Below are 14,419 nucleotides of genomic sequence, written 5' to 3'. Positions count from 1 at the left end.
GTCCTCCTCATAACTCAACGAGCGCCTCTCCCCCCATAACTGAGGTGGGGGCTTCGGGCACACGGTTATATTGCCACGCCCTTGCCTGCCTCAAATGTTCCAAACCACGCCTTTTGCTGCAGTGCTAAGCCACTCCCCCCGAGCCCTGATTGGCGGCTCGTGCTTACCGGTCACTCCCACTTCTCCTGCCCCGCCTTCCTTTGGCCTGGATCGACTTGTCAGGCCGGCCTCATGGTATTTTGCGCCAAAACTCAAAGCATCGAGGTAGCATAAAGCATTGGAAGGAGACCTAACTCTCATTATTCTACTCAACGCAAAACTAACATAGGAAAAGGACTACTCTTACATTTACTATGAAATAACTGAACTATCGTGAGGCTACGTGTCGAGGTGTAACTAAACTATGAGGAGAAATTAACCTTTATTTGTAAAAACAACAAAACTGCAACCAGATTAACGTTACATTATCATGATTTCGAAAATGATATTACTCGTACTATCAAAAAACCTAGGCTAATTCCTTATTTTCACGGTTATTTGTACAGTACACTGCTTATCATTGATTCATGAACCATACACCGCTTCAATCCATTAACTTTGCATTCACGACAATGGAATTAAAGTGTTATGGTTATATTTACGATATTATTATTAGTTGTAGTCGTATTATTATTATTATTATTATTAGGAAAACGATACTACTGTTTTGTCCGAAGGAAACCTGGGCTTAATTTGTCCGAAGCGGCCTGAAGGTGAGGCATGAAGCCTAAGGTCTGTACGTACTGTGTTGTTGGAAGATCTGTCACGTCTATGCTTTCGATATTTCATGGTCATTTTAACAATCAGTTTGTTTGTGTTTCACACTGAATGAAATACATAAAGGTAGAGCATAACGATTGTGATATATGACAGGTTCGACAATATGTTCGGCCTGAACTAAATTGGAATCAAAATGGCGGTGTGTGAAGTCAGCCACTGTACCGCCGTAATGAAATCACATCAACCCTTTCGTGTGACCAGATCTTCAGCTCTGATTGGTATGGGTTTAAGGGGACATACATACGGACATACGGAAAGACAAATACTGTTCTAGACGGCTTTTCCCTATGGGCTACGCCGTAAAAAAATTAAAAAAGAAGTAGCTCGTGCTTGACTGGGCTAATAAGGGCTATTTATAGTCACTATGACTTTGCCCTTTCACATTTTGACTCAATTTTTATTATTTTATCCATATTCTTTTAATAAATATTTGTTGAAAATTTGATGATAAAATTTCAAATGGTAAAAAAAGTTATAGGACAGCCAGACACACACACGTGCGTGTTTGCAAAACCCCGTCTCAGGCTGAGTGGCTAATAAGAGCGAAATTCCTTAAATATGAGTGAAGTCCCTCCTTCCTTACTTAAATACAAGTAAGCAATTGCATATATTTTTTTAGAAGTATCCCCCAACGTGATCATCAAAATGTGGTATGAATATGATACTCATGGTTTTGCTTTTGATTTTACAGAAGGGGCCTTCAGACCTGAGCCACTTTGATCCCGAATTTACAAGAGAGCCTGTCCCGAACTCCGTGGGTCGCTCTCCGGAACACTGTGACGTCACAGCCAGCGTTGAAGAGGCCAATAAAGCATTCCTGGGTTTCTCCTATGTCCCTTCTTTTTTCTAGCATCCTATTTAAACCCCCCGATGTCGTCGCGGAAAGCTCAGCGTCATCTTTCTGCTCATAACATGAGGTCCACTAAATTTAACCCCTTCCACACCAAGGAATTTCCAGTCCTCACAAATTCCTCAAATATAGATGCATTGTTTTACCTTTTTGTGCCAAGAATGTAATTAATTTAAGGCGGAATAATTTCCCCTGACTATTTTAAACGAGTTCAACACAGTTGCATCAGGAAGAATAATGTCAACTATTGCAGGATTCAGTACTGGCATGTTGGGAATTATCACGTAAACACCACATGAGTTAGAGACCAGCTAAAGGTGATTTGTTGTACTATCTCATTATTGTAAACTTAATGTAGTTTACCTCTGTATCATGTTTTGCTGTTTGCAATTTCACCATCAGGAAGTGGAAATAACTGTTGTAGAATTTACTCACAAGTACTATGCTTTTTGTAAAGTTTTCGTTTTGGTTTTGACTTTGACTCCCTTCCCTGCTGTTTGCAATTTCATCATCAGGAAGTGGAAATAACTGTTGTAGAATTTACTCACAAGTCCTTTGCTTTTTGTAAAGTTTTCGTTTTGGTTTTGACTTTGACTCCCTTCCCTGCTGTTTGCAATTTCATCATCAGGAAGTGGAAATAACTGTTGTAGAATTTACTCACAAGTCCTTTGCTTTTTGTAAAGTTTTCGTTTTGGTTTTGACTTTGACTCCCTTCCCTGCTGTTTGCAATTTCATCATCAGGAAGTGGAAATAACTGTTGTAGAATATACTTACAAGTCCTTTGCTTTTTGTAAAGTTTTCGTTTTGGTGTTGACTTTGACTCCCTTCCCTGCTGTTTGCAATTTCATCATCAGGAAGTGGAAATAACTGTTGTAGAATATACTCAAAGGTACTTTGCTTTTTGTAAAGTTTTGGTTTTGGTGTTGACTTTGACTCCCTTCTTTCCATCCCTTCGCTAAACAGTGTGCCCTTGTTTATTAATGAGTATTATTACTAGCGTGCATCGGCACGCTCCGCCCGCCTCGCCACACGTCGCTTCAGAAGTATAGGCAACTTTGACCATGCCTGCTTTCTCCAGGTGTAACGGAAGGTGGGAATGGTGGGTGTAGGTGAAATGGTGCCGATGAAAGCTTTGTCGGTGGATAAGAGTTCAAATGTGCAAAGGCCAGACTTTGCACGACGGAGGATGCTCACTCGGTGACTGGCTTTGGAGACCAACTTAAAAGTGTCCAAGAAAGGTCATGGCTGACAGTGTTTGAAAGGCTGCACTTCATCAAGTGGATTGTTAAGAAAGTAGATGGGAGTGTTCTCCAGAATGAGAGTGTCTTGTAAGGATTGAAAGAAATATTCCAAGTGTTTTACCAGCTAGGTAAAACGAATCCCTGCTAACTCCTGCTCTAGCAGGGAAAATGGCCTTAAAATGCATGTTGTGTTGTTGTTGTTTACCAGCAAGTGATTCTCTCAGTCTGAAGAGAAGGAATATGCTGCTGCATGCCTATCTGAAATATTAGGGATGTCATCTATTGCAAGCCTTTAACAAGTCTGTCAACAAACCAGAGTTTTTGTTTTTTTGTTTTTTTTCCAGAAAACGACCTCATCAATTTGTGTATATCCACACTATGTATAAATAACTCTGATTATTTTGTTCACTTGTGCCAGGGAATCATCTCCCATATAAAACACAATGTCAGATTGTGTGTTTGTACAGAGGCCTGCCCCCCTTCATAAGGGTATATTTTAAAGACCAATCTTTTAGCACGAATGTGTGTTCACCGCGGTCTGTTTTTGATAAACAAACTCTGAAAACATTCTTCCATAAAAGAGTAAACATGTCTATTCTATTGGAATTGTAGATGGTGGCTTGCAAACCAAGCCTCAAGGGCGGTGTACAGAAGCGTTTTTTTTTTTTAAATAATGATAATAATAATAATAATAATAATAATAATAATAATAATTGCAAGGTGCAGGGAGGTGAAATTCGCTGCACGTGATGTGCAACGCAAACAGAGTAAAACAAGTGTTCATTTACATCCGTAAATAAAGAAGATATAAGCACACATGACACTAGGCCGAGGCTTCAGACGTTGGTACTCTCACGAGGCTGCACCGTCGAATAAGCAGTTCCAACCTGTCATTTTTGACAAGCTTTTATACTAGTAGGTAAATAATAAACAACCTCCTTTTGGATGAAACATATATTTCAAGACATACAGTGGATACATACTCCATTCACACTATTTATTGCAGAAGTCTCAATTGTATGGTAAAATATATACATGTAAAAGTGACTTTTATCCTGATTTCAGGACTTATGTCTGTTTTTACAGTAACACTGTATATGTGTTCAACACAATGCATGAATAGACGCAAGTCAACATGTGCATCACAGAAGTTCTTGTGAACTCAAACTATAAATCATATATTGTGTGTGGAGCAATGGAGCATAGTCATGCAAATTGTTCTCGATGGCAAGATGGCCTAGCGGTATGCGCACTCGCTTCTGGGCCTTCTAGCCTATGGCCTAACCTGAGATTCAAGAGCAGAGAGGTGGGATTCAGGGGAGGGGCAATTGCCCCCCCCCCCAGCCCCCTGCCTGTTGCCAGGAGGAGTGGGATCGGGGACATAAAGGACCTCATCACGTGGATGCCGGAAAAAGTCTGATGACATTGCTGAGCAAACAGAGAGTGTAAGAGGCTTCTAAAATGCATCTTATTCGTTGACTGCCAATAAATATGGCCTAGCAAGTCTTTAGGAACCTTTCGGAGGCAGACCTTCAAATTTCCTAAAATTGATTCGCTGATTTCAATTTGACCTGTATTTAGTCAATTGAGGCTATCTTAAATAACCAGATCACCTTGCAATGTTCACGCCTGAAAAAAATTTAAATCAGCAATTTTATCTGACCTGTATACTTCCGGTAGCATCTGCCTTCATAAGATTTTCTGGGAATTCTCAAAATTATGTTTTCATGAGCATCTGCTTTATCCACTCCACATTGTACAAATAAAGTGGAACTAGTTCGAATCGGCCGGCAGGCGAGGATCAGAGAGTTGGGATGAGTCCGGTCAAACCAGTTGAAATTTGCCGACGTGTGAGGAACTCAAACTTAGCTCTTACACGAGCCTCGATTCTGTATACAAAAAAAACAAACGAGAACGGCACTCTTCGACGTCACGACATCGACTGATATGCCCCTGCCGACATTCTTACATCATTATAATACTTGTATCAAGTTTGATTTAAGTACATTCAGCTGTGCCCAAGTTAGCACTTTTTTTTACCTGACATGACCTCTGCCCTTTGACCTATTGACCCCAAAATTGAATCAGTTCATGTTTACAGCCTTATACATATCTGTACCAAATTTTGATTTTAATCACTTCAGCTGTTCACAAGTTCTCACATTTTTACCTGCCATGACCTTTGGCCTTTGACCTCGGGACCCCTAAAATCCAATAAGTTAATCTTTACATCATTATACATACCTGGACTAAGTTTGAATTAGATAACATCAGCCGTCCTCAAGTTATAGAACTATTACAGACTTTGACTTCCTGACCCCAAAATCTATTCAGTTCATATTTACATCATTCTACATAAGTGTACCAAATTTGGTCAGAATCCCATCACTGGTGCACAAGTTATCGCGGTAAAAATAGTTTTACCTAACATGACCTCTGACCTTTGCCCTTTGATTTTGTGACCCCAAAATCTACTCATTTCATCTTTACCTCATTACACACACCTGTACCAAATTTGACTAAGATCCCTTTAGCCGTTCTCAAGTTATTGCAGTAATGAAAACCTATCACGGACCGACGGACAGCCGGACGTACAGCCTAAAAACAAAACGACGTCTTTGTCGGCGGAGGCATAAAAATATACGTTCATGATGAGCGTGATGTGGGTGACATTTCCTAGAGATCAGACTTCGCTGCAGACCTGAAGGAGATTGAGGTGGGAGGAGGCCTAAATGTATTGGCAGACAAATTGATCATAAGCAAACGGTCATGTTTGTGTGCACGACATTTTTGATGAGCGACCGCGATTAGATCAAGCCGGATGGTCACGCCATCAGAGATCAAAGTATTTTTCTTGGAACAACTGAGGAAACCTGTGATTCAACGCAGCAATGCAGCTTTCATCAAATGGTCCATGGCCGCCAGCATTGCAAATCTGCAGCCGGACCTCCCTCTCTCTCTTCCCTTCTCGTTCTCATTTGGACCTTGTTTGTTGAACGCCGACGATCATCCTCTTCTGTTCGTGCCCCTGGTGCCTGCGTGCAAGTGCTGTGGCGTGGGATGGACCGTGCAGCGAGGCCGGTGTTTGCACCAATGCCCAAGCGGTTCGCGCCAACTGGAGCGCGGTCGGACGACTGCGCTTGGAGCTGACCATCCAAGACAATTCCTGACGGACGCTGCATCCAGAGAAAGTTAAGACGCACCCAGAAACACAACGGTTTCTTTTATTCATTCTTCCACTTGTTGTGTAGTCGAAGTCTGTGTGGGGACGTTTCGATATAGGGGTTTAGTTATTACCATCGCTCTTTGTTCTCGGGTTCCGTTTAATAAATATTCCTTTTTGTACATTTTACATCCGTCTCGGGTTGAATTGATTTGCAGGTTGAAGACGCCTGCGCACGGGGCCGTGAAAGTAAGTCGGCATCCTCCCCAAACCCCCACACCCACCCCCCCTGCTGGCGTATCGTCCGCCATCAATTGGAAACGCCTCAAAGTAAGCTTGAGTAGCCATCCGTGGACACTCTATCTTAATAGAACCATCCACTGGACAACTGGTGTCAGGGAGTGAGATTCGGACCCAACGGACAATTCTTTTGTCCGCGGCTGAGATCGACACAGTCGGGCATACATTGCGCTCGGCATTCAGAAGTAAAAGAAATTTAGTCAGAGGCGATTTTAAAAAAATCTTATAGTCGATTGAGTGCACGAAGCGCGACATCGCGGTTCGAAAATTTAAGATCTTTTTATTTTCCTGAGGTAAAATACGCGAGTGAGAAACGCGTTAGCCAACCGCGTAATGGCGGACGCTGAACTGGGCGCGTGGGAGGGAGATGCTGAGGAGGTTTGAAGTGAGCCGATTATTATAGATGGGGTGGAGCATAGGAATGGAACCTCCCTCACTACCGAGATGGTCCCGAATGCTTTTCAGGCCGTAGTTGGTCAAATTATGATGAGAATGAAGGGTATGGAGGAACGAATGAGGGCTGATAGTGAACAATTGAGGGAAGAAATGAATGCTCAGAATGAGTGATTGAATAACAAAATGGATGCTCAGAGTGAGCAGATGAAAGAAATGAAAAATGAACTAAAAGGAGAGATGGGAGAAATAAATATTAAAATGGATACCCAAAGGAATGGTTTGGGAATGGTTTGGGTATCAAAGGAATGGTTTGGGTATCCAAAGGAATGGTTTGGGTATTCAAAGGAATGGATACCCAAAGGAACATGAAAGGGATGGAAAACAAAATGGATGCTCGGAGTGAGCGAATGGAAAACAAAATTGAAGGGAGAATTGGAGGGGGAAATTGATGGATTAAAGGAGGGATTGAAAAGACAAATTGAAGGAATGGAAAATAAAATTGATGGATTGGAGAGGAAGATAAGGGAATGAATAAGGAAATGAATGAACAAGGGAATGAAATAAGGGGAGATGAATGAACAATTGGAAGGCAAAATGGGGGAAATGACACAAAAGCTGGGGGAACTAATTGATGGCATAGAGGGGAGACTACAGAACCAAATTACGGACAGACTGGGGAAGTCGAGGTCAAAATAGACTAAATTAGGGGAAATGGAAAAATCCATGGGGGTAGAAATTGAACTTAAACGGGAGGAATTAATATCAAAAGCAGAGGAGGGCATGACCCAGGCTGTCCGAATAGAGGAAAAATTGGAGGATAGAATTGGTGCTACGAATATCAGAATTGATAAAGTAAATGGGGACCTGGAAGGCTATCGGGGCCAGGTGGATGCCAGAATGCGGCAACAGAGTGAGGAATGGGGCCTCCTCAAACAACAGGGGAGTGAATTGGCTGAAGAGGTAAAGGGATTGGAAGACCGTGTAACAGAGCAGGAGCGGGGGTTAATTGAGAAAGGCCTGTGGGGGCCGCAAATGGATAATGAAAGAGTGAGTGATTTGATGCAGGATCGACTGGAGACCTGGGACAGTACCATCAACGCAGAGGTTGCTCGGGTCCGAGAAAGCCTAAGGGAAGAGGTGAATCGGTCCGTTAAGCATCTCCAGGACGAGATTAAGGTGACCCAGGAGACCCTCACCACTAGCCACATTTGGGTGCTAGAGTCTCCGAAACTGAATATCCAGTTGGGGGGGGGGGGGGGTGGAGAAGCGCCCTCCTTTGGTGAAAGTAGTGAATTACGGAAAAATTGGCACGGGTAATCTAAGGATTAGATGTAAAATTGAGGGAGAGTTTTGTGAGGCCGTGGTGGATACTGGAGCCAGTGACACCATTATCCATGCACCATGCTAGACCAGAGTGTTGGAGGCTGGGATAAAAGTGATAGGGTAGAAGGACACAGCCTTCAACTCGCTACGGGGGCAAAGGCGCCAATATTGGGATGCGGAGTGGTGAGGATGGAGTTGGGTGGTCTGGAGGTCAACGTGGTGGCATGGGTGGCGGAGGTGTGCAACCGGTGTCTGCTGGGATTGAGTTTCCTGGTGGAACAAGACTGCCAACTCGACCTTGGGCATGGTAAAATGTGGTTGGGCACTGCGAGGTTGCAGTTGGTGGGACTGGGGGATAACGAGGGGGTGCAGGGGACGTGACTGGAGGTGCCATGCACTGTGACAGTGCCTCCCAGGTCCGAGACAGTGGTGATGGCGGAGTTAGCAGCAGGTGCTCAACCGATTTGCCAGCTGGGGCTAGTGGAGTCGTGGTCCTCGCAGGGGACCGATGGATTGATGGTGGGTTGCACCCTCGTAGACACCCATGGGCCTATGTTGGCAGTTTGGCTACTCAAGTCGTCTGATCGCCCTCACACGGTAAGGAGCAGAGCCATTGTAGCCAAATGCAGTAGTGTAGTAGAGGTTACCAGAGGAAGTGGATCCACATGCTTGCCAGTACAGCCATAAAAAGGGGAAAATTTGTGGAATGTGATTGGCCAGAGGGAGTGTGGGACATGATGACATGCTCTGAAGAGGGCCTAACATCGGAGCAGGTAGAGACATTGCACAATTTGGTTGGAAGGAACTGGGATGTTTTCTCTCTCTCTCTCTCTCTCCCGAGGATGTTGGACACATGAGCCTCGTCAGGCACCAAATTAGTACTGGTGAGGCTCGGCCTGTTCGCCAACCGCCATGGTGGCTCCCTTTCGCTAAGAAGGAGAAGGTGGAAGAGGAGGTGAGAAAATGAAAAAAGCCGGAATTATCGAGCCCTCGGTGAGTCCTTGGGTGTCACCCATTGTGCTGGTGAAAACGAAGGATGGGACCACTCAGTTCTTTGTGGATTATCGCCAGCTCAATCACGTGACATTCAAAGACTCGTATCCCCTGCCAAGGATTGACACCCTCAATGCCATTTCAGGCTCAAAATGGTTTTCAACATTGGACTTAAACAGTGGTTATTGGCAGGTGGAGATGGATAAAGAGGCGAGAGAGAAAACAGCGTTCACCACAGGAAAGGATCTCTGGCAGTTTGTTGTCATGCCTTTTGGATTGTGCAATGCCCCTGCCACGTTTGAGCGTCTGATAGAACGTGTTCTAATTGGCTTACCATGGCAGACTTGCCTTGTCTATCTGGATGACGTATTGGTTCACGCTCCCACATTTGAACTTGCTGCTAAAAATTTGTCAAAGGTATTTGAGAGGTTAAGGGGTGCTGGGTTGAAATTGAATCTGAGCAAGTGTGAAATTTTCAGAAGATAGGTGACTTACCTGGGTCACGTGATTAGCGAGAGTGGCGTAACCACTGACCCTGGAAAGGTAAAATCTGTAAAAGAGTGACCCACCCCCAAAAATGTAAGGGAAATCAGAGGATTTTTGGGCCTCTGCTCTTACTACAGGAGATTTGTGGCAAACTTCGCAGAAATTGCCAGACCCTTGCACAAATTAACAGAGGAAGGAGCCTGATTGATATGGTCAGAGAGCTGCATCGAGGCATTCAGTCACTTAAAACAATGTCTGGTAGAGGCCCCAGTTTTGGCATACCCGACGGATGATGGCAGTTACATCCTGGACACAGATGCAAGCCAGGAAGGATTGGGAGCTGTGATGTCACAAATACAACAGGGAGTCGAGAGGATTGTTGTGTATTACAGTCGGGCACTTTCGAGGCCCGAGCAAAATTATTGTGTTACCCGCAAATAACTATTGGTATACAGAATCGAGGCTCGTGAAAGAGCTAAAATTGGCCCTACTGTCTGCAATTTTACACTTTCACCCTTACCTTTATGGGAAGGAGTTTGTGATCCGAGTGGATCATGCCTCCTTGCAAAGCTTCTTCGGTTGAAAGAGCCGGAGGGACAAATTGCAAGGTGGCTTGAGAGGCTGCAGCAGTCTAATTTCACTGTGCAACATCGACCCAGCAAAGCACATGCCAATGCAGATGCTCTCTCTCGGCACCCCTGTTGGGAGGCACAGTGCAAATTTTGTGACAGGCATTAAGCCAAGGATCCAATTGGGCAGGATCAAATTGATGCATGCCTATATGCAGCAAGAGTGGCCAGGCGGACTTTGCCACAACCCCCACCTAAATTGGGCGATGTGAATTGGCGAGAGAGTCAAAGGGAGGATACTGTTTTGGGGCCCCTTTTTCATTGGCTAGAGGAGGACAAAAGACCTCCTTTAGAGGAGATTGCTCCACACAGGGCACAGGTAAAGGCATATTAGACTAGAGGCAAAATCTGAAAAGGGGCCTAGAAATCACTTTAGGGAGTACGGAATGTTAGGAGCTGGCATCCATGTCAGACTGTTAAAGTGGTTCATAGTGAACATATTTCAAGTGGATGCCCATCAAATTTGGCCTTTTTAAATATTATACAGCCAAAACAAAGTGGCCGCCATTATCGAAAACTCCGAAAACTCCGGATTGTAATAAAATTACACAACTTTGTATTTATACAGGATAACAATGAAATTTGCTGTATTTGGACATATTATAATAATACACACATCTTCCTCAAACGATCTAAGTGATATTTTATCTATTTCTTTCCCTATGGAGAGACAAACATGAAAAAATGCTCTGAAAATCTAAGAAAATTACATCTTGATGCATTATATTGAGCTTGTACAAATGTACGGACATACTTTGATGAAGTTCGTTTGATTTCAAAAAAAAACTGTGTTGGGATAATATTAACATCAGTCTTCGGTGGTGTAGTCCGAGTCATCTTGGGCACTGTTCAAAGGATTCCGACACGTTCCGTCAGCGCAACCACAACCAGCGGTACATCTTAGCTCCTTAAGACGACAACTGCATCTGTGAGATTCGCAATTCTTACACTGGCATTGTGTAAGCTTGAGGTAAACCTCTGGAAATGGTTTATCACTCATCAAATGAGGAAGTATATTTCCAGTTGTACCGTCCTTGTTCCATCCATTTCCCACCGGGGAAGATATATCTAGTTGTGCGATCGGTGAAGAGAGCCAAATTGTACACTGATGGTGTGCTCGCTTGATATGCAGCTTCAGAGAAGATCGGGTTGGTGGCAACTTCTCTGGTTCTTTGTGACCTTTGAGGAACATTTTGAAACGCACGTCATTGATGTTTGTGTTGTTATCATTGTTTGAATACAGTCTGCAGATGAAGCTCTCTACATCTGTCAGTGTTCTTTCAGTAAGTGTGCCGCGTCCGAGCCCGTCCAATAAGGGACAGTTCTTGATGAACGTTTTCCATGCTATTGTTTTGCCAATGCCACAAAATTGACTGACTGTGTCGCAGCCCGACAGGGCATGGAATGCTGGAAGATTGTGGCGGGGAGCTGGATCAAGGTCTACAGCGTGCACAGCAACAAAGCTCCGTTGCTTCGCTGTTCCCGTTTGCAACCAAAGCTCTCCAGATAAGTCACTGGCAAAGTGAACGAGGAGAACAAGGACGTCTGTGTCCCTGGAACAAATGATCAGACGCTCAAACCCAAGATCTGTCACAGACTTGGCGTGTAACAATATTCTGGTATCAGCTTCATCGTGGTTTGATTTGAGGGAGTTGACGTCCGTTCCACGGGATGACTCAACCGCCGTTCGGTCATGGAATCCGCCAGATGTCACGACTTCACGATTCGGTTGAGTCGACCTTGCTTGACGAATGAGCTCCATGCTCAAAAAGTGTTCCAGGTCTTGCTTGTTTTCTGGGAGGTCAATAAATTGCCTCCAGTTGACGGGTAATGGCACATCCCTGTTGTCCACTTTGCGACGTATTGGCCGGGTTTTCCCGGTCCGTAAAATCCGAGTGGTGTCCTTGATGGTATGTGCTTCATACCTATCAAACACAACGTCAACTCTGGAGCAAGTGTCACTGAAGTGACTGAAGACAGAGGCTACGAACCGGTTTGCGAGTTGTCCAAAATTGTGGGCATTTGCAGGTTTGCCGATTGCTTGAACAAGTGCCTGGCCATCGATGATTACACACGTTTTCAGATTTGCTGTCGGCGGCTCTTTCTCTACAGTTGTTCTTGTCTGAAGGATATTTCCGAGAGCTGCTTTGTTTGTGGATCGCATTGCTCCGGATGTGTCTGCAAGTGATAGAGGAACCGGTGAAAGTTCATGGCTGAGGATTTCCTTCAGGTCCACCTCGCGTCCAGCTTCTTTTGAAACAAGCAAGCGTTGAAAGAGGTTACGGTCTGCTTTGACGAGTTTTTGTTTCAGAGTCGAATTTTTGTTCTGGACCTGATACATGCTTTTCAGCGTCAGGCTTTTCGACTGTCTGAGCTTGTCATGGAATCCCACTTTTTTCGTGATGAGACGTAAGCCCACAAATTCTTTCAATTTGTCTTGCCCTTGTGCATGTGCTGTCAGAAGACATTCCGTTATTTGAGGAGAAGCTACATCTCGAGTGGCCAGGCTAACGACAGCTAGATTTTGGTGTTGAAAAATGCCGAATTTCTTCAGTTGGTCGACAATCTTCTGAACATCTTCCTTGTCCCGCTTTAGTCTTGAGGGTCCGGCTTCTTTTACATAAGAAGGGTTGTAGTCTTCATCTGTAGCATGCATGTCCAACATGGCGCTTGTGTCGTCTACTATTCTGCTCCGTTCGTTGAATGTGAGGCACCATTGATCTCTTGCTCCTTCTGATCTCGTTATTCCTACAAGACCACCGTTGAGGAGCGGCAAATACCCGATTGTGCAGAGCTCGTGTTTGTCTTGTGTTGTAACTTGGTTGAACCCGGTCCACGCTGGCACATCGTCACTGTTAGAGCCATAGATGCGAGAGAGAATCCAGGCCATATCTCGGGCAGAAGCTTCGTCAGACACCTGATCATCTGGGGTAAACATCGTCTCATTCAAGGTGGCTGTGAATTTAGGATCTTCTCGAGAAGATTGGCGAGTGACTTTCTCCAAACGATGAAGTTCGGGAGGGACCTTCAAGGACCTTGACTTTCCAAGAGGAAGTACTTCCTGTTGCTGATGTTGAGGGGTCCCTCTCTGGTAAACTACCATCTGCGTCGCATGAGACGTCCCCATACCATCTAACGTTTCTTCGATAATGTCGATGTTATCAGCAGCGTATTGGCAAAACTTGTTGGATGATATATTTGAAGGGACAGGAGTATTGTTGCAATCTGCGAAGTGTTGCAGATTTTGAACTCCAAGAGTTGTGTCCAGTCTACGTATCTGGTCATAGCTGGGACAGTGTCCTGCGTGATGGATGAGTTCAATCAACGATTTTGAACGTGTTGCCTGATGAATTGCTAGGCCAAGTCCAACGTGTTTTGGTGTGAGCGTTTTGTGCTTCGACACTGCGTAGACTAGGTCTTGACTTATGCTCAAAGCAGTTCGCTTCACAAATTTATCGTCAGCCTGTCCGTCCACTTCCCCAGACAGCAAAATACTGAGGAATAGAAACAAGCTCTCCGGTACAATCTTTTCGGCACTCTCCTTACTAACTGACGTGCAATTATTTAGGCCTGGACGAGAACTGATGTCACCTCTAATGCGTAACGCGCAGTGATGCAAGGTCAACAACTCTTCTGTCTCTGAGCGCGAGAACTGGGTTGGCCTAAGATCATCCATATTTCTCTTTGTCTCCATTTCATCCGAACGCCTTTTCTGTGTCTGAACAGCGATCTTAGATGACAGTGTGGAAAACAACAATTGTGGTTGATGTGGATCGAGTTGAGGTACAAAGTTGATCTGTCCTGGAAGAAGTCGGTGTAGTTTCTCTTTGAGGTGGGATTTATTGTCCCGGTATGGTCCAGCGTCAATGCCGAATTCGCTGAGCAAAGACCTGTACCTTTCCCAAACGTCTAGAAGCGTATAGATTTCACCTCGGGCCAGTCCAGTCGATACTTCAGATGCGACTTTCTCAAAGCAGATATCTCTGGACGTTTGAGTTGTGCTTGTACTAGATTTCGATGCTTTTCTATTGAACTGTACATAACACTTAAGATGATACCTGGCATCAGCAGCCACGAGATCACTTACTCCTGCCAGGCGACACCGCAACACAGGGTCTGTTTGAGCTCCTTGGAGAATTTTGTCAGAAACATCAAAGGTAGCGACCAAATACGTTTGTTTGCAACTTTTCTCTTGGCCGAAAAAGCACAAATCAGTGTC

The 14,419-nt window shown here is 44.5% G+C and overlaps 1 protein-coding gene across 2 annotated transcripts in view; it reads left to right on the top strand.

Annotated features, from left to right (window-relative positions):
- LOC137423077 (serine/threonine-protein kinase Sgk2) overlaps positions 1-2,596 on the top strand; it is a 66,409-nt gene extending 63,813 nt beyond the window's left edge. Inside the window, exons 14-15 of one of the 2 annotated variants that reach the window (XR_013622893.1) lie at positions 1,511-2,300; positions 2,411-2,596. Coding sequence is in view for 1 of the 2 variants with exons in the window: in XM_068109869.2 (XP_067965970.1) it covers positions 1,511-1,669 (159 nt within the window). In the remaining variant the exon portion in view is untranslated. Of the gene's footprint in view, positions 1-1,510 lie in introns of both variants that reach the window. The other variant, XM_068109869.2, reaches the window with a different exon arrangement.
- The last annotated feature ends 11,823 nt before the right edge of the window (positions 2,597-14,419 follow it).

This window comes from Myxine glutinosa, chromosome 3 (genome assembly GCF_964187855.1).
Source record: "Myxine glutinosa chromosome 3, kmMyxGlut1.1, whole genome shotgun sequence".
Classification (NCBI taxonomy): domain Eukaryota; kingdom Metazoa; phylum Chordata; class Myxini; order Myxiniformes; family Myxinidae; genus Myxine; species Myxine glutinosa.
Note: the sequence above shows the minus strand (reverse complement) of the source record. Positions and strands in the feature narration are given on the sequence as shown.